The sequence below is a fragment of the Corvus cornix genome, chromosome 10 (genome assembly GCF_000738735.6).
Source record: "Corvus cornix cornix isolate S_Up_H32 chromosome 10, ASM73873v5, whole genome shotgun sequence".
Lineage (NCBI taxonomy): Eukaryota > Metazoa > Chordata > Aves > Passeriformes > Corvidae > Corvus > Corvus cornix.
Window position 1 is genome coordinate 932,584 of NC_046340.1, and position 13,899 is coordinate 946,482.

The window sequence follows — 13,899 nt, forward strand, 5'->3', positions numbered from 1 at the left end:
GCAGTTTTGCGCTGTTTTGAGTTAAATAAAAATGAAATGGTCATATGCAGTGGGGTTGATGCCCTTACCCATAACCTAAACCTGTTATTCCAAAAGAAAAGAATAAAGCAGTAGCAACTCCACAAGGAGGAAAAACAACAACAAAGGAAAAAAAAAAAAAGAAAAGCCAGGAGATTTAATTAACCTTTTAGCACTGAGGCAGTGAGGGGGGAAGATGTCCTGGAGGTGGTGGCCTTCAAACCACCCTGACAAGAACCTTCCTTATAAACATCAGCACCTTGGCAGTGTCCTCAAGGTCGACAGACATACAGCTTTTAGGATCAAAGGCAAAGTAAGTACTAATGTTCTTCTCATCAAATTGCCCTGTTATTTGCTTTCTTCATTACATGTTAAGGATATTGCACTCTGATCTTTTCTGCCAAGCTCGTCTGTGTTACGACATGGAGACAGTTCAACTTTGAATTAGTTCATCACAGGCAAGCATTTCAAAGTCCGTATCAGAGTCTTTTCAAATTAGCTGTTAATGATACAGTTTTGCCAGGGAGAGATGCTGGTAGCTTGGGTATGAATGGATTGATAGGAATATTGAGGTTGATGTCAATAATTTCTGTATTCCTTTTGTTGTCACTAATTCTGTATTCCTTTTGTTTGTTTTCCCAAGTTGATGTTTTTGTGGGGGATGTGCTTATATATGTTTATTTGACATTATTTGCTGTGGAGTCATGAGTCTGAAAGCCAAGATCAAGTGATACATCTGATATATCAGTCATAGGAAGCAAAAAAAGCACAAAAAAAAGTGTTGTGCTTTGATGATTAAATCAAATAGCTTTGGGCTTCTTTAATTCTCTCTGAAATGCTTATTGATAGAGTGGTTTTTAACTTTTAGTGTTCCTGCTTCAGAGAGGGATTTTCAGTTGGTATGGAGGAAGAAGGTAAACAAAGATATCTATAAGGATTTTTTCAGTGTCTATGTCTTGATTATCCTGATCTGTTTGGACAGTTTGCTGTGGAAGTCATGGCTTTGATGCAGTAAGCTGTTTTGGTTTTTGTGGGAAGCAGCTTAAGTGGGTGCAGTGATCGTGAATTAAAATTGTTTGAAAATTGACAACTCTGCCATTAATATTAGCAACTTTCATTTCTTGCACTGATTTTTCTTTTTTTGCCTCAATTTTTGCATTGGTCAGCTGAAATAGTTAAAAGCTGCCCTGGATAATGATGGCTGTCAGTGATCAGTCAGTGTTGTTGCAGCACTGTACAAATTGGAGGTGCCTGGTGACAGTCTTGTCTTGCTTCCAGTGTATCTGGCAGCTGTGACCTCATGAGAGTGGCAGTTCCTCCCCACTGAGCTCTTCTGAAAGCATTTACCGTACGTTTTTATGAAACATAAAACTTAAAGTAGCCAGTGCTATTGAAAGCATTGCATTAAGATATATGCACATCCTCAGCAAAGGGTGTTTTCACCTCTTGAGAGTAAGGTGATGTTTTTAAAACCACTTGCTGGTTTCTTGTGCATTGTCATTTCACTGATAATCTGCAAAACCCTGTTCTGTATGTAAGGTATCTCAAGACAGCTTGCAGCACACTGCTTTCCTCAATGCTGAACCTTCTTTGAGCAGAAGCTATGTTCAGTGTTAAATTTTGCAGTATTTATTCAAAGCAGAAGAAGCCCTGCTGCTGTGTAGGCTGTAATCTCAAGCTTGCAGGAACTAGGTAAGACTGCATCTCTTCATTTTCGGCACTCTGACAGTGAATTTCCTCATGAACATATTGCCTGTCAACAAAATTTTGTAGATAAAGTAAAATTGTCTTTTAAAATTACTAGCCTATGCAGAAATCTGGTTCTGCATTATTTTTTGTGATAGAGAACCACTACTTTAAACTATCACTGAGTACTCCATAGTGCATCCTCATTCTTTTATTTATCAAGGAATAGCTGTTACCCTCACATGCTTCCCAAAGTATAGGCCTGAGAGAATTTATATAGAAGATTTCTGAACCAAATCCTCTGCTACTGCAAGCAATCTCAGCCTATCATTTCACATTTCAGCTTGTGCAGTGTCTGGGCCTGTCATCTTAAAATGGCAGTTTTTGTGTAGTTTTGTCATTCCTTTATTCTTCTGCACTGTTCAGAAGCAGCAGAAGCTGAATGTGATCCTGACCAATGCCTGAACATAATGTGGTGTTTCCATGAGTGGTAGACTGCTCCCAGTCAAACTGTTTCAGTCTTATCTTTTCAAGATAATTTGGCTTAACATTGCATCACTGTGATGTAGTTCTGTGTGCTAGGATCTGATTGCTGTCTGCCTTTGGGGGAAAGAGGACTCCTCCACCCCTCATCTCCCAGGTTGCTTTTCCTCATTTCTGTTTGCAAAAGCATAATTAAAATGCTCCCTCCATTCAGAAGTAATCTTAATTTTAAAATAATCTACTTACGTGTTTTATGCAGAGAAAAAACTGCATGAAGATGAAGTATTGCATAAAATGAGGCATCTGGCTGCAAAGTGGTGTCACACATAAAGCTGTTGTCCTACTTAATGTTTCATTGGCTGAAAGTTTTAATTATAGCTTTTTTTTTCTGACTGGTGACATGTTAAGTGCTCAAGATGTCAGGTCAAAGGTCAGGGGCTAATGATTTAACTAAAAATAACTTGAAAGGTGAATTATATCTCTGAGAATGAACTTGGGTGGTGTCACTTCGGTTTTCTGGGGAGTTTTTCCTTTGTTGTGTTTTGGTCTTTTAAATTTTGCTTTGTTTTTAATGCAGCCTGATGATGAAAATTTCATTTGACATGAACAGAGGCTATACTTTAGACCGCTGCTTATACCAAATAATTAAAAATAATTCTCACTACATTTCATACATCATCCAGGGTGCTTTGATGCTAGTTTACTTGTAATTTTTCCTTTACATGTGGCGTTCTGTTTCTTTAAAGTTTTATGTCGTTAAAGAGCTTTCTGCTGAGCTGGCCCAGCTGCCTGGCAGGACCACTCCAGCCTCCTCCACGACTAAAGACCTTGCTGCCTGTGGTAGGATGTCCATAAGCCAAGTCTTCCTGGGGCTGTGGCAGTAAGAGCTCATCCCTGCTGCTGTTTTGTCCGTTCTCCTTCAAATGCCGAGTGCCATCTCGGGCGGTGTTCTGTTGTGTTTTCCTTTCTCTCTGCCAAAAAGCACAAAGAATAATATGCTAGAGGATGGTCACTGCAGTGTGTTAAAGCAGAACAATGGATTAATGTACTGTTGAAGACAAGAGCGGCCCTGAGCGTGGATGGAGCGCTGGCAAGAGGACGCTGCTGCAGACAGTGAGGGAGCCCTTTGTTTGTCACGATGGCTGTGGCTGCTGCAGACACAGAAAGTCACTGCAGGAGAGACAGCAGCAATGCTTTCAGCTCACACAGAGCAAACCCTCTCTTCTCTAAGCCAGTGTGTGCAACGGGCATGTGTGTATGTACTTGTGGAATACAATAATGGATCCCTTATTCCTGAGCACATGAGTGTGTGCTAGGGAGAAGAGTATGTCTTCATATCTTAGGACATGGGGGAAAGAAATTGGCTAATTAGCAACATTCTTAAGGAGAAATTATTTCAAACTCATATTTTCATTATTGTCTTTGTAAAAGTGGAACTCCTGAGAAGAGACCAAGGACTGCAAAACCAGTGTGCGTTTTCCATGCTCCCACACGTGTCCTTCAGGGATGTGACAGCTGGAATGAGACACCTTTATTTCCATGTTCCTTTCTTGGCAAAATAGCTCATTTTTATTGACAGTTCTGTCAGAAGTCTGTTTTGCCAGAAGTCTGAGTTTGCATTCCTTGGTTTTCTGAAAGCCTTTTGTACTTTGGGAACTAAAATGTTTAACCATCAGAGGATCCATTTCATAGACTTGAGCTTCCCCAGTCTTCATATATTTAATGGTATTTAATACATGAAACAGCTGGTGATCTACAAATGAAAAGCTTATGTTGTTGCCTGTCTCCTGTGTTAAGCAGACTCTGAAATCAGACCAGAAGTTTCATATTTTAGAATGGCATGGGGGTTTTTTTTCCTGTTTGAAAGAACACAGGTGCCAGAGAATGGTGCCAATCCTAGGAAGAAATGGTTGTTTTTGACACTCTGCAGGAACTGTCTGTGGGAGAGGAAAATTGTTACCAGTTGTCCCATTTAAGCCTGGATTTTAGGAATTTGCTTTGATTTCTCCTGCATCCTGCTGCTGCTCTCTTTGAGCAGGAGGATCCATGTAACTCCTGCAGCTTCCTGAGCCACAGGCTCTCTCCCACACACCTCTGTCTACCATGAGTGAACTCTGCGAGGGGGAATGGGGAAGAAACACGAGTGTTTCTTCTTCATTTTCCAGCTGGAAATCTTCATTGCTACTGGAAGCCATCCCAGGCACAAAGACCTCCCTTGAGATCTTGTTTGATGGCCCCTGTCACTGGAGGGTGAGATGAGACTTGTGGCCAAGGCTGGCATCTCTGGTAGCTGGGTCTGTGTGACCTGGGCTGCATAAACCTGGGTTATCAAGCTGAACAGTTCTTCTTTCCCACGACTTTCCCACTGAGACTGAGCTTGGTGTGTCTGAATGTGAGCTGTGTTGTAGTCATTCACACCTATTGCATGTGTTACATGGAAGCTGAGAACATAAAATTAGGTTGCTTTGATCTTCTTAACACTTTGCTATTAAATTTAAAGCAGCACTCAGCCATTTCAAGTAATTTCTTTTTACCAAAATGTGGAAAATCTGTCTCAACCAGTACCTTCATTTGGTTAAACAAATGCCACTGTGGCTCTCCCAGAGGATGGGTGACAGACCCAGAGGCTCCTTCAGCCTGTGGCTTTGAGCAGCACGAAGTGGGTGCTGGAGCTGAGCTCTTACCTGAGGGCTTGGCATTGTTCTTGAAGATAGGTAGCATCTTGAGAATAGCAGCAGAGTCTCACAGGAAGCCAGTGGGAGATCAAATTGATTTGATGGGAATGGTGTTTAACTCCAGGTGGGAGATAGAGATGGTCACCATTCTTCTACCAGGTGGGAAGGCCTGGCCAGGCACCTGAGGTGCCTGAGGGGTTATCACAAGCATCATGCTGGGACAGAGGAAGGGAGGGAGCAGGAGGAGAAGGGGCTCTCACCTCTGGGGGCCATGGTGCATTAGAGGCCCTGCTGAGGGACATGGACACGGTCCAGTTTCCATTTGGGGCTGGTAGGGTGTTGGGATACCTATGGACTCGTAAGCATGACACGTCACCTGTAACACAAATTTGAGACAAAATCACCGATTTTGACTAAGGTGGACGGGCCTCCTATACTTAACACAGAAAAAGAACACGTATACTTTATACATGTTTGAAATAATGAAGCTTTTTATCATCAGCAGGGGTTTTTTTACCGTCCCAGAAGCAGAACTCCAGACCTTCTGCCGGCCTTCAGGCTGCAGAAGCCAGAGGTAGTTTTTCCATGCACATGTCTTCGATTCCCCTGCACAGCATTTCCCAGTGGCCTCGGCAGGCACTGGCAGACCCTGCAGACTGTCACTGTGCTGCCTGAACGTGGAGGTGCCTCAAGTGTCATTCACAGCTCCTGTGCTCTGAGGACAGCCTGGTCTGTGCCTTGGCTATGCTCTCTGTGTTCCTGCCCCAGCTCTGTAAAGCTCTGGGGGAAGTTTTATTCCTTCTTTCACCTCTTCATGCAAGTGTGTAAGATGTGATTAAGCTCACCCAACTCATAGGAATACTTTGAAATGTCTTTCATTTTAACTTCATTTGCTTTGAAAATGTAAAAGCTTTATAAAGCACATGTGGTCTTTATTTTAAAAGTTTCAGGCTCTATAAATGTTAATTTGTGTTATTTTATAGTGTGTTGTTTATTCATATAGTTGGGTTTATGCACAGAGCCCTCTTTGAGTTGAGAGAAAATTGTTTTAGCAGCAAATTGAAATTATTCTTTTTTACAAGAGAAGAAATTGTTTCACAGCAGAGGGACTGTCTTCACTCCAGAGTTGCTGTCTGTGTCCTCAACAGCCATGCTTGAATTTTTCAGATTCAGAACAATTCTGGGATAAGCTGGTGATTAGATCAGAGGGACGAAAGGTTTCTGTGGCTGACTCTGCTGTTGATTTCTCTATCTGTAAGATGGCACTCATGATGTTTACTAATGAGCACTGCTAATGTAGTGGAGCCCTGTACCACACACTCCGGGTAGAAGTAGCTGCAGCAGCGTGTAGTGAATAGCAGTAGCAGATCTTTGCCATAGCCAGGCTCTCTGCAGTGGCTCTGCTGGCTGGCTGGGCTGTGCCAGCAGTGTCCATCCTGGAGGAGCATCCTGCAGGCAGGCGGCTCGGTAACGAACTGCCTCGTGCCTGCCACGTGCACTTACCTTATGCTGTGCTGCTAACATCTGTGGTGGAAGGGTTGTTGCCAAGCTGGGGATGCAGAAAATAAGTGTCTTGAGAGAACAGCTGGGAATTAACGTGTGTTTGTGTTTCAGAGATGAGCGAAATCAGTCAATCATTGTCAGTGGGGAATCTGGAGCTGGAAAGACTGTCTCTGCTAAGTATGCCATGAGGTACTTCGCCACGGTCAGTGGATCTGCCAGTGAAGCCAATGTTGAGGAGAAAGTCTTGGCCTCCAACCCCATCATGGAGGTAAGAGGGCTACTGCACCAAACCCCACCCTCCAGCTGCAGTTACTACTGTGGGGCAAACATAAGCGTTCGATAGAGAGAGCAATCCGTACTTCTAAAAAACATCTATAAATATATATTAAAATTTTGCGTTTAATCCATTTACAAGGAGTTGCTTTAGGTGTCATTTTTGTAACATTTATGAAAGACTGAGAGAAGATGGGAGGGAGGTAATGTTTCAGTATTGATCATGTATTTCACATAAGAAAGTCATTTTTATATGAATACTGCTTTAAGTCTCTTCAGCTTTGTAACTGGTAGTTCCCAGACTGCTGGCCAAATGCAATTGGAGAAGACTGTTTTTGTGTGTAAAAATTCCAAAGAGGATAAAACTTGTGGTCTTAACCACTAAATATGTACATCACACAGTGGGGCCAGTAGATTGTACTCTGAAAGGAAGTAAAGCAAATGTTAAATTTTAGGAAATACAATTAGAAAAGAGAGACTGAGAGAAAACAAAGTTACATGGGATGCACACAGTTTCTTTCAGAGGAGAAAAACAACATAAGAAGACATAATTTTGCTATAATGAGCTCAGAGTCATGTTTCAGTTCTGGAAATGGTTGTAACTAACTGTAGTCAAGTACCAAAGCCATTGGCTTGGGAGCACAGATGCTGGCAATAGACTTTGAGAGAACATGTACAATTCCTCCTGCTTCAGGGTCTGTTCTCTGGGAGGCTCAGGAGACACAAATTCTGATGTCATAGCCAAGCAGAAAAGATCTCTTAGACTTACCTGAATTGTTTCTCCTGCCTTTACCTACATGTGTAGCTTCAGGTTGTGGTTGAAGTTGAGGAACTACGTTAAGAAATGATTCATTAGAGTGATGGGGGAAATTCTCGAGAGAAGTAGCTCTGTCCATAGGGGCACTCATGCTCCTGCCTGTGAACAGCCTAGGAAAATGCTTTTGGACCACTGATGCCTTGGTAGATGTTGGTCATCTCTCTGCAGTAGTGTGAAAGATCATGAGTAAATAGAGTGCATGCAGTGAAATGTGAAATGCAAAATGCTGCCATTGTTTTTTTTCTCAGGTATTTTAAAAAATGAACTATGTTTTATTCCTCCTTTCCTCCTGGCATGAGGAGTTCATGATACTCAAACTATAGCTGCCCCATCACAGTTGTGTGTGTCTGTCACAAGGTAATTGTGCCTGGTTTGTGGTGCTGTGTGGTGTTTGGAAACTTCTGTTGTGGGATAAAACAAGCTGTGCTGTGCTGGGCAGTGACTCCTCCAAATGTCCAGCCATGGGAGGAAGCCAGGGAGCTGCGCTGTGCCTGGAGCTGCAGCTGCCCCAGGGGAGCAGTGGCCGTTCTGCAGGTGTGAGCTGAGCCCAGAGAGCACCGTGCAGTGCTGCAGTGTTTGCAGGAGGAGCCGCATCCCGCCCGGGCCACGCTGACATTGGGCGTGCGGCTGACGGGGCCGGGGCGCTGAGCCCCCTCCTGCCCTGCCCAGCACGGCACTGGTACTGGGTGCCCTCACATCAGCCTGCCAGGGACAGCTCTGGCACGAGGCTCTGCAGGACAGCTCTGTGCCTGGGCCTTTGCTGGGTGAAATACAAACTCTGCCGTTTCCCTGCACCACTTCTTTTGTTTGGTCTAAAAGCCTAAAGCGAACATCCTGCTCTCAGTCCTTGCACCCCACTTCCCAGTCAGTGGCCATCAGCTCACCACTGATTATCTGAATTAATTTTCAAAAGCAAGGAAGTTTAAATTGAGGACTAGAGCTTCCCATCTGTACCTTTTTTCATTCACTGAAAACCAATGGTGGTGCTTTATTTTTATTTTTTAGGGATACCAATTTTGTGAACAAGGGTATATCTAAAAATATATTTCAGTTGCTCTAAAGGTCATTATACTTGGATAAAAGTTATCCTTTTAACTCCCAACACTTGAACTTTAAATTAGCTCTGGAGTCAGTGTTGTAAAATTTGATGTTGAGACAGACTCTTATGATAGCATAATTAATGTTTTGAAGTCTTTAGTTGATAAATCAGTAGAAACACAAATTAACCCATATATTTTAGGAGGAAAATGAGTAGTTCATTTTAGGAACAGGAAACTCCTCACTTGCTAAGCTGACTGTAAAGTCTTAGGAGCAAAAGGTCATTTTATTTTTAAGTTTCTCTTTGGACAACCTAAACATCAGTATTTAATGAGCTACCATCACATGGTCTTAGCCTACTAAATACTCAGTAATGTCAAGAGATCACTGTACATTTCTAGCAACTATCTAAGTGACTACTTTTGTAGTCAATAACTATATACAGTTTTCCTATTGCAAATGTAGAAGTGGAGAAGTCTTAAAGCACATCTTTATATGTCATTTCCTGCTGCTCATTCTTCATTACCCTCTACAGCTACACAAATAGTACAGCTCTGTATGTGCTCTGGCAAGCAATCTTATAATCCCAAAGACTTTCTGGTTTTATCAGTAATACTTTCCAAAGGAATAACTGGTTTCTGAAATGTTGTAGTATTATATTGCTACCACCACCACCAAAGTATATCACAGTAGCAATAATTTTAAAACAGAAGAGTGCAGTTAGAGTTGCATTCAGTTTGAATGAATTTGATGTTTCCTAGAGCTGCAGAGATGCAGTTTGTTCCTAGATCCTTTACAGCAGCTGTCCATCTGATGCCCACTTTGACATCTGCTCTGTTGGGTGTGTGTGCTGCTGCTGCTGCTGCTCTCATGGGGTTTCTGACGGTCTAATCCCCCTTTCCAGGCTGTACCAGCTGGCACTGACCCATTCACTGGCCTTTTGCTTGCAGATTTGGGATACTCAGCAGTGCTGCTTGCTCTCATTTGCTTTTCTCAAGTTTATTTCAGTACAGAGTTCCAGTGGATTGCTGTGTGGACTGGGAAAGTAGGACACAGATACAGTGGTGCACTTGGGGCTTAGTAACACACACAGTCCCATGTGGTGAAGGGCAGTGTGCTGCATCTCAGTTACTCCAAATGCCATTCCTTCTGGTACAGAGATACCTTAAGGAATTTTTTGGAAGGTGAATTGCTGTATGATGTCTGAAAAATGGTCTAACTGGGAAGAGAAAATGCTTTTCTTTGAAGTTGCGCACGTTGTGATTTGCATGCCTTGAATTCTGATCCCGCTGGTGACTGTTGTGGGGTGAACCCCAGTGCTGATGAGGTAAGGCAGAATTGCACCACGTAGGATCCACAGTCGTTATTTGCCCTGGGCATCCCAGGACATGTGAAATGGAGGAAATGCATGAAGTATTGTTTGTTGTGTGTGAAGCTGTATTGAATTAATCTGAGAAAGTTCAGCACAAGGCAGGGCAGCATCAAGGGCTGTCTCTGGGTCAGTAACCAAGCTGCTGTGGAGGGGGTTCAGTTTCAGGCAAATGACACAAGTCTGTGCATGTTAATTTTTAGATTATGCTTAGGCACACAGTAAATATTTTAAACTTTTGTGTTTGCAGAAATGGTTTGGAAATGTGGTGATTAGAGAGTAATAGTAATAATGAACTGTTAGCCAGGCAGAACAGAGTGGGCTGGGGGTTTAAGACAGGTGGACTTTCAGAGGTTGCAAGGACTATACTTATATCTGTACACCTACATATATGAATACAGCCAGGTGAAATAATTCTTACAGTTTTAATAAGTCCTTGGAAGAAATCTGTGTGTACGTGAGCTTTCTGTTAGACTCTTTATTTCCTTTTGAAAGACTTCAGAGAACAATAAAGGATTTTTAGCTGTAAAATTAGACTATCTGGAAGTGAAATAATTGCTAGGAGTATCAGCTGCCAGTCTTACATTAATGAAATACCTATGTTTTGATGTAACTTTTTGACCAGGCAGAGATCTTTCTTCATTAAATTCTTGATTATTTTTAAACCAGGACAAGATTAATGTTGTTAAGTGTTTATGAGCCATGCAGATGATTAAAAAGATGTGATAATTTCTACAAGCTGTTTAACCTTTACAATATTCCCTTTTTTCAGTCTATTGGAAATGCCAAAACTACCAGGAATGACAACAGCAGTCGCTTCGGTAAATACATTGAAATTGGTTTTGATAAGAGGTATCGAATCATTGGTGCTAACATGAGAACTTACCTCCTGGAAAAATCCAGAGTGGTGTTTCAGGTAATACTGATGTAAACTCTTCATTTTGTTATGTCATACTTGAACCAATCCACTGTGTTCCACACTTCCTCTACACCTTTGCCTACCTGATAGTCTAGAGCTCACTAAAAATGGACTTATCCTTGACTGGCTGCCTAAAGACATAAAAATAATAATTAGTTTGTACCATGCAGGGATGTTACATGAAGTGCTGTTGTATATTTTAAAAGTAAGAGGGGTTTAGCTGGAAGAGAGTATTTTTCTTTTTTTTTTTTTTGGTTTGAAGGTATGGAATTTAGAGTGCCTAAGTTCAGAATTACTGAATGTTGGTCATGAGTCATAATCTTCTGAGCTTGTCCTTCATTTCAAAATTCAAGCTTTGCCTTGGCAAGGAAGATACTCCCTTTACCAGCTTACTATAAATGCTGAGGCAAATGGTATTAGTTATTTTTGGAAAATGAAAAACGTTTGAGTGTGATCATTTCGCCCACCCACAGAATCCTGATCTATATTTAATGGTAATCTGCAGCTCTGAAAAGTGAAATCATGCTTTTTTTTTTTCTTTTTTTTTTTTTTAAAGTGAAAATGTCTGCATGCCTCTTACTGTTGAAAATGTATTAAATTAACCAAGAAGGAAAAGATAGATGCTGATGTATCTTCCTTTTTTCCACGTGGCTTCTGTGCTCTTAATGTATTGCTAGATAAAGCATTATACACAGTAATTAATTTCTGCTCATGGTTGTTTCTGCCACTTGTTAAGTGGTGAAAAATAACAAATTCCTTTCTTTTTAAAGGCAGAAGAGGAGAGAAATTACCACATCTTTTACCAGCTTTGTGCCTCTGCAGCACTGCCTGAGTTTAAAACCCTACGATTAGGTATGCCATTCACCTTCGTTGTGTTGTGTGGTGGTAGGGACAGGGCAGCATCTCTGAGCTTCCTGAGCCATAGATCCAAAGGAACAATTGCTCCCTTTTAAATTCTAGACTTTTAAACCTTCAAATACTAAAATGTATTGAAAATAACTAAAATGACAGACCTCAGACTTTGTGGTTTTCTGATAAAACAAAAGTAACAGATTTGTTTATTCAGCAGACTCTAATACACTGCAGTTGCAATCAATAGGACTTAGTATGTCCTGGAGGGTGAAATTCTCTTCTCTTGGTTCTTTAAAACCTTTATTCTATTGTTCCAGCCACTAGAGGATTTTGCCCTTTCTGGTATAAGCATCTGAAAAGCTTATTTTGATCTGCATACTTTTACTTGGGCTGTTAGCAGCAATTACTTTACAATCTCTGCTAACCTGGTGATCAAAAAGCAGATAAGAGAATTTTTTCCTTTTTCAAATTAAAATGTTGATAGAAGAAAGTTTTGTCATTTGACAGGAGTTGGTGCTTTGTAAAAGAAAGGCATGATGATGGCCTTAGGATAGACAATCACCTCATCATTTTAAAAATTCAGTATAAATTTCAGGGCTTCCTGTATATTTTTAAAAGTCGGTTTCATAGCAGGAAAACTGCACAGCCTGTGCTGGTTTCTGAAATACCGTTCTGGTTTTACAGTGTTTCTCTGCTCTTCTGCACCATCCTGGCACATTTAGGATTCGCATCTGCTCACACAGGAAAGAAAGGAACTGATGTAATTATAACTGAAGAAGCCATTTAGCAGACTTCTCTTTCACCATTCTTGGAACCTTGGCTGATCAGAAGAAAAGGAGTCTGTTAGTGCAGCTGGAAGCAGGGGAACCACTGAAGCCATAGGAATTTACACAGGAGAGCTACTGGTCTACCAGTGGAGCCCAGAGCTGTCCCCAGAGTGGTATGGAGCTATCTGTTCTCCAACCTCACCACCTCAGCCTGAATGGGTCACACATACTCCTAAGGCTGAGCCAGGCCATAAATTAGAAAAGAGGAGAAAATGGAAGAAGATAATATCCTGATGCAGTACTAGCACAGTGATGTCTGTCACACGATTCCAAACTCTGCACTGACCGCTTGGTGGTTGGTTCAGACTTGAGGAGTAACTGCTTCCAAAGGGATTATTCCACAGGTGTGGAAGTCTGAACCGAGGTTAGGTAGAGAATATGCTTGGGCACCTACTGTGGGAATCAGGTAGCTTAAGGAATACTTACTTGCACAGTTAAATCTTGAAAAAAATCTTCTCTAGAAAAGTGTGTCTTATGAGCCAGAAGGCGAAAATATACATATGTCAAATCATGGATTCTGCCACGAGCAACTTAATCATGACACAGCTTTACAGATGGGCTGTGAATTTCTGCATCAATGTTTGTATAATACATGCTTTTTATTATTGCAGGGAGTGCCAATTACTTTCACTATACGAAGCAAGGTGGAAGCCCTGTGATTGATGGTGTTGATGATGCTAAGGAAATGGTGAACACCAGGCAGGCCTGCACTTTGCTAGGTAATTGGTAAATCACAGTCTTATTCCAAATCTGAGATACTAGCAACTGTTTTCTATATTATTTGTGTATATTTTTTTCATACTCTGTTGTGTTTAAAACCAAGGAGAGTTTGATAACCATGCAGAAGGTATTTAAATTGTAGTAGAATTACAGATCTAAGAGGAGCATACATTATATGAACATAAATGGTGGATTCCCTTGGTGTAACATACACAGTGCTGGAGGTCACTGACAAAGCACTTTGAAACAGCAAATTAAATGATTCATTTTAATAGATTTTTTTTTTTCATCTGGTGGTAAAATGTTTTTGATAGAAGTGGAGCCAATTAGTACTGTCAAATGTCAAAGTCACACACAGCGGTCTCTGTTTTTCTCTCTTTAATAAATTTTTTCATCAGCTGCAGGTCTCTCCATTCAAAACATTTTATTCATCCTTTTCCAGGGATTAGTGATTCCTACCAGATGGGAATTTTTCGAATCCTTGCTGGCATCCTTCACTTGGGCAACGTGGAGTTTGCATCTCGGGATTCTGACAGCTGCACTGTTCCTGTGAGTAGTAGATGAGCTGAAGGGCACGGTTTGCACTCTGACAGGCCTGCCTTCTGCTTGTTTGCAGGGACCTCTTCTGAAAAAGAGTAAAATGGAAATGTGTTTATTTCTAATTTGCTAACATTTTCAGTCTTTTGCAGATGGATTCAACTCTTCTCAGTTTAGAGGCT

General features: G+C 41.4%; 1 protein-coding gene across 16 annotated transcripts in view; it reads left to right on the forward strand.

Annotated features, from left to right (window-relative positions):
- Positions 1-13,899, forward strand: part of MYO5A (myosin VA) — a 98,644-nt gene that overhangs the window by 36,986 nt on the left and 47,759 nt on the right. For all 16 annotated transcript variants that reach the window (XM_039557407.1, XM_019280907.3, XM_019280911.3 and 13 more), the window contains exons 5-9: positions 6,477-6,633; positions 10,635-10,778; positions 11,552-11,633; positions 13,072-13,179; positions 13,623-13,729. In XM_039557407.1, coding sequence (XP_039413341.1) covers positions 6,477-6,633; positions 10,635-10,778; positions 11,552-11,633; positions 13,072-13,179; positions 13,623-13,729 — 598 coding nt within the window. The remainder of the gene's footprint in view (positions 1-6,476; positions 6,634-10,634; positions 10,779-11,551; positions 11,634-13,071; positions 13,180-13,622; positions 13,730-13,899) is intronic.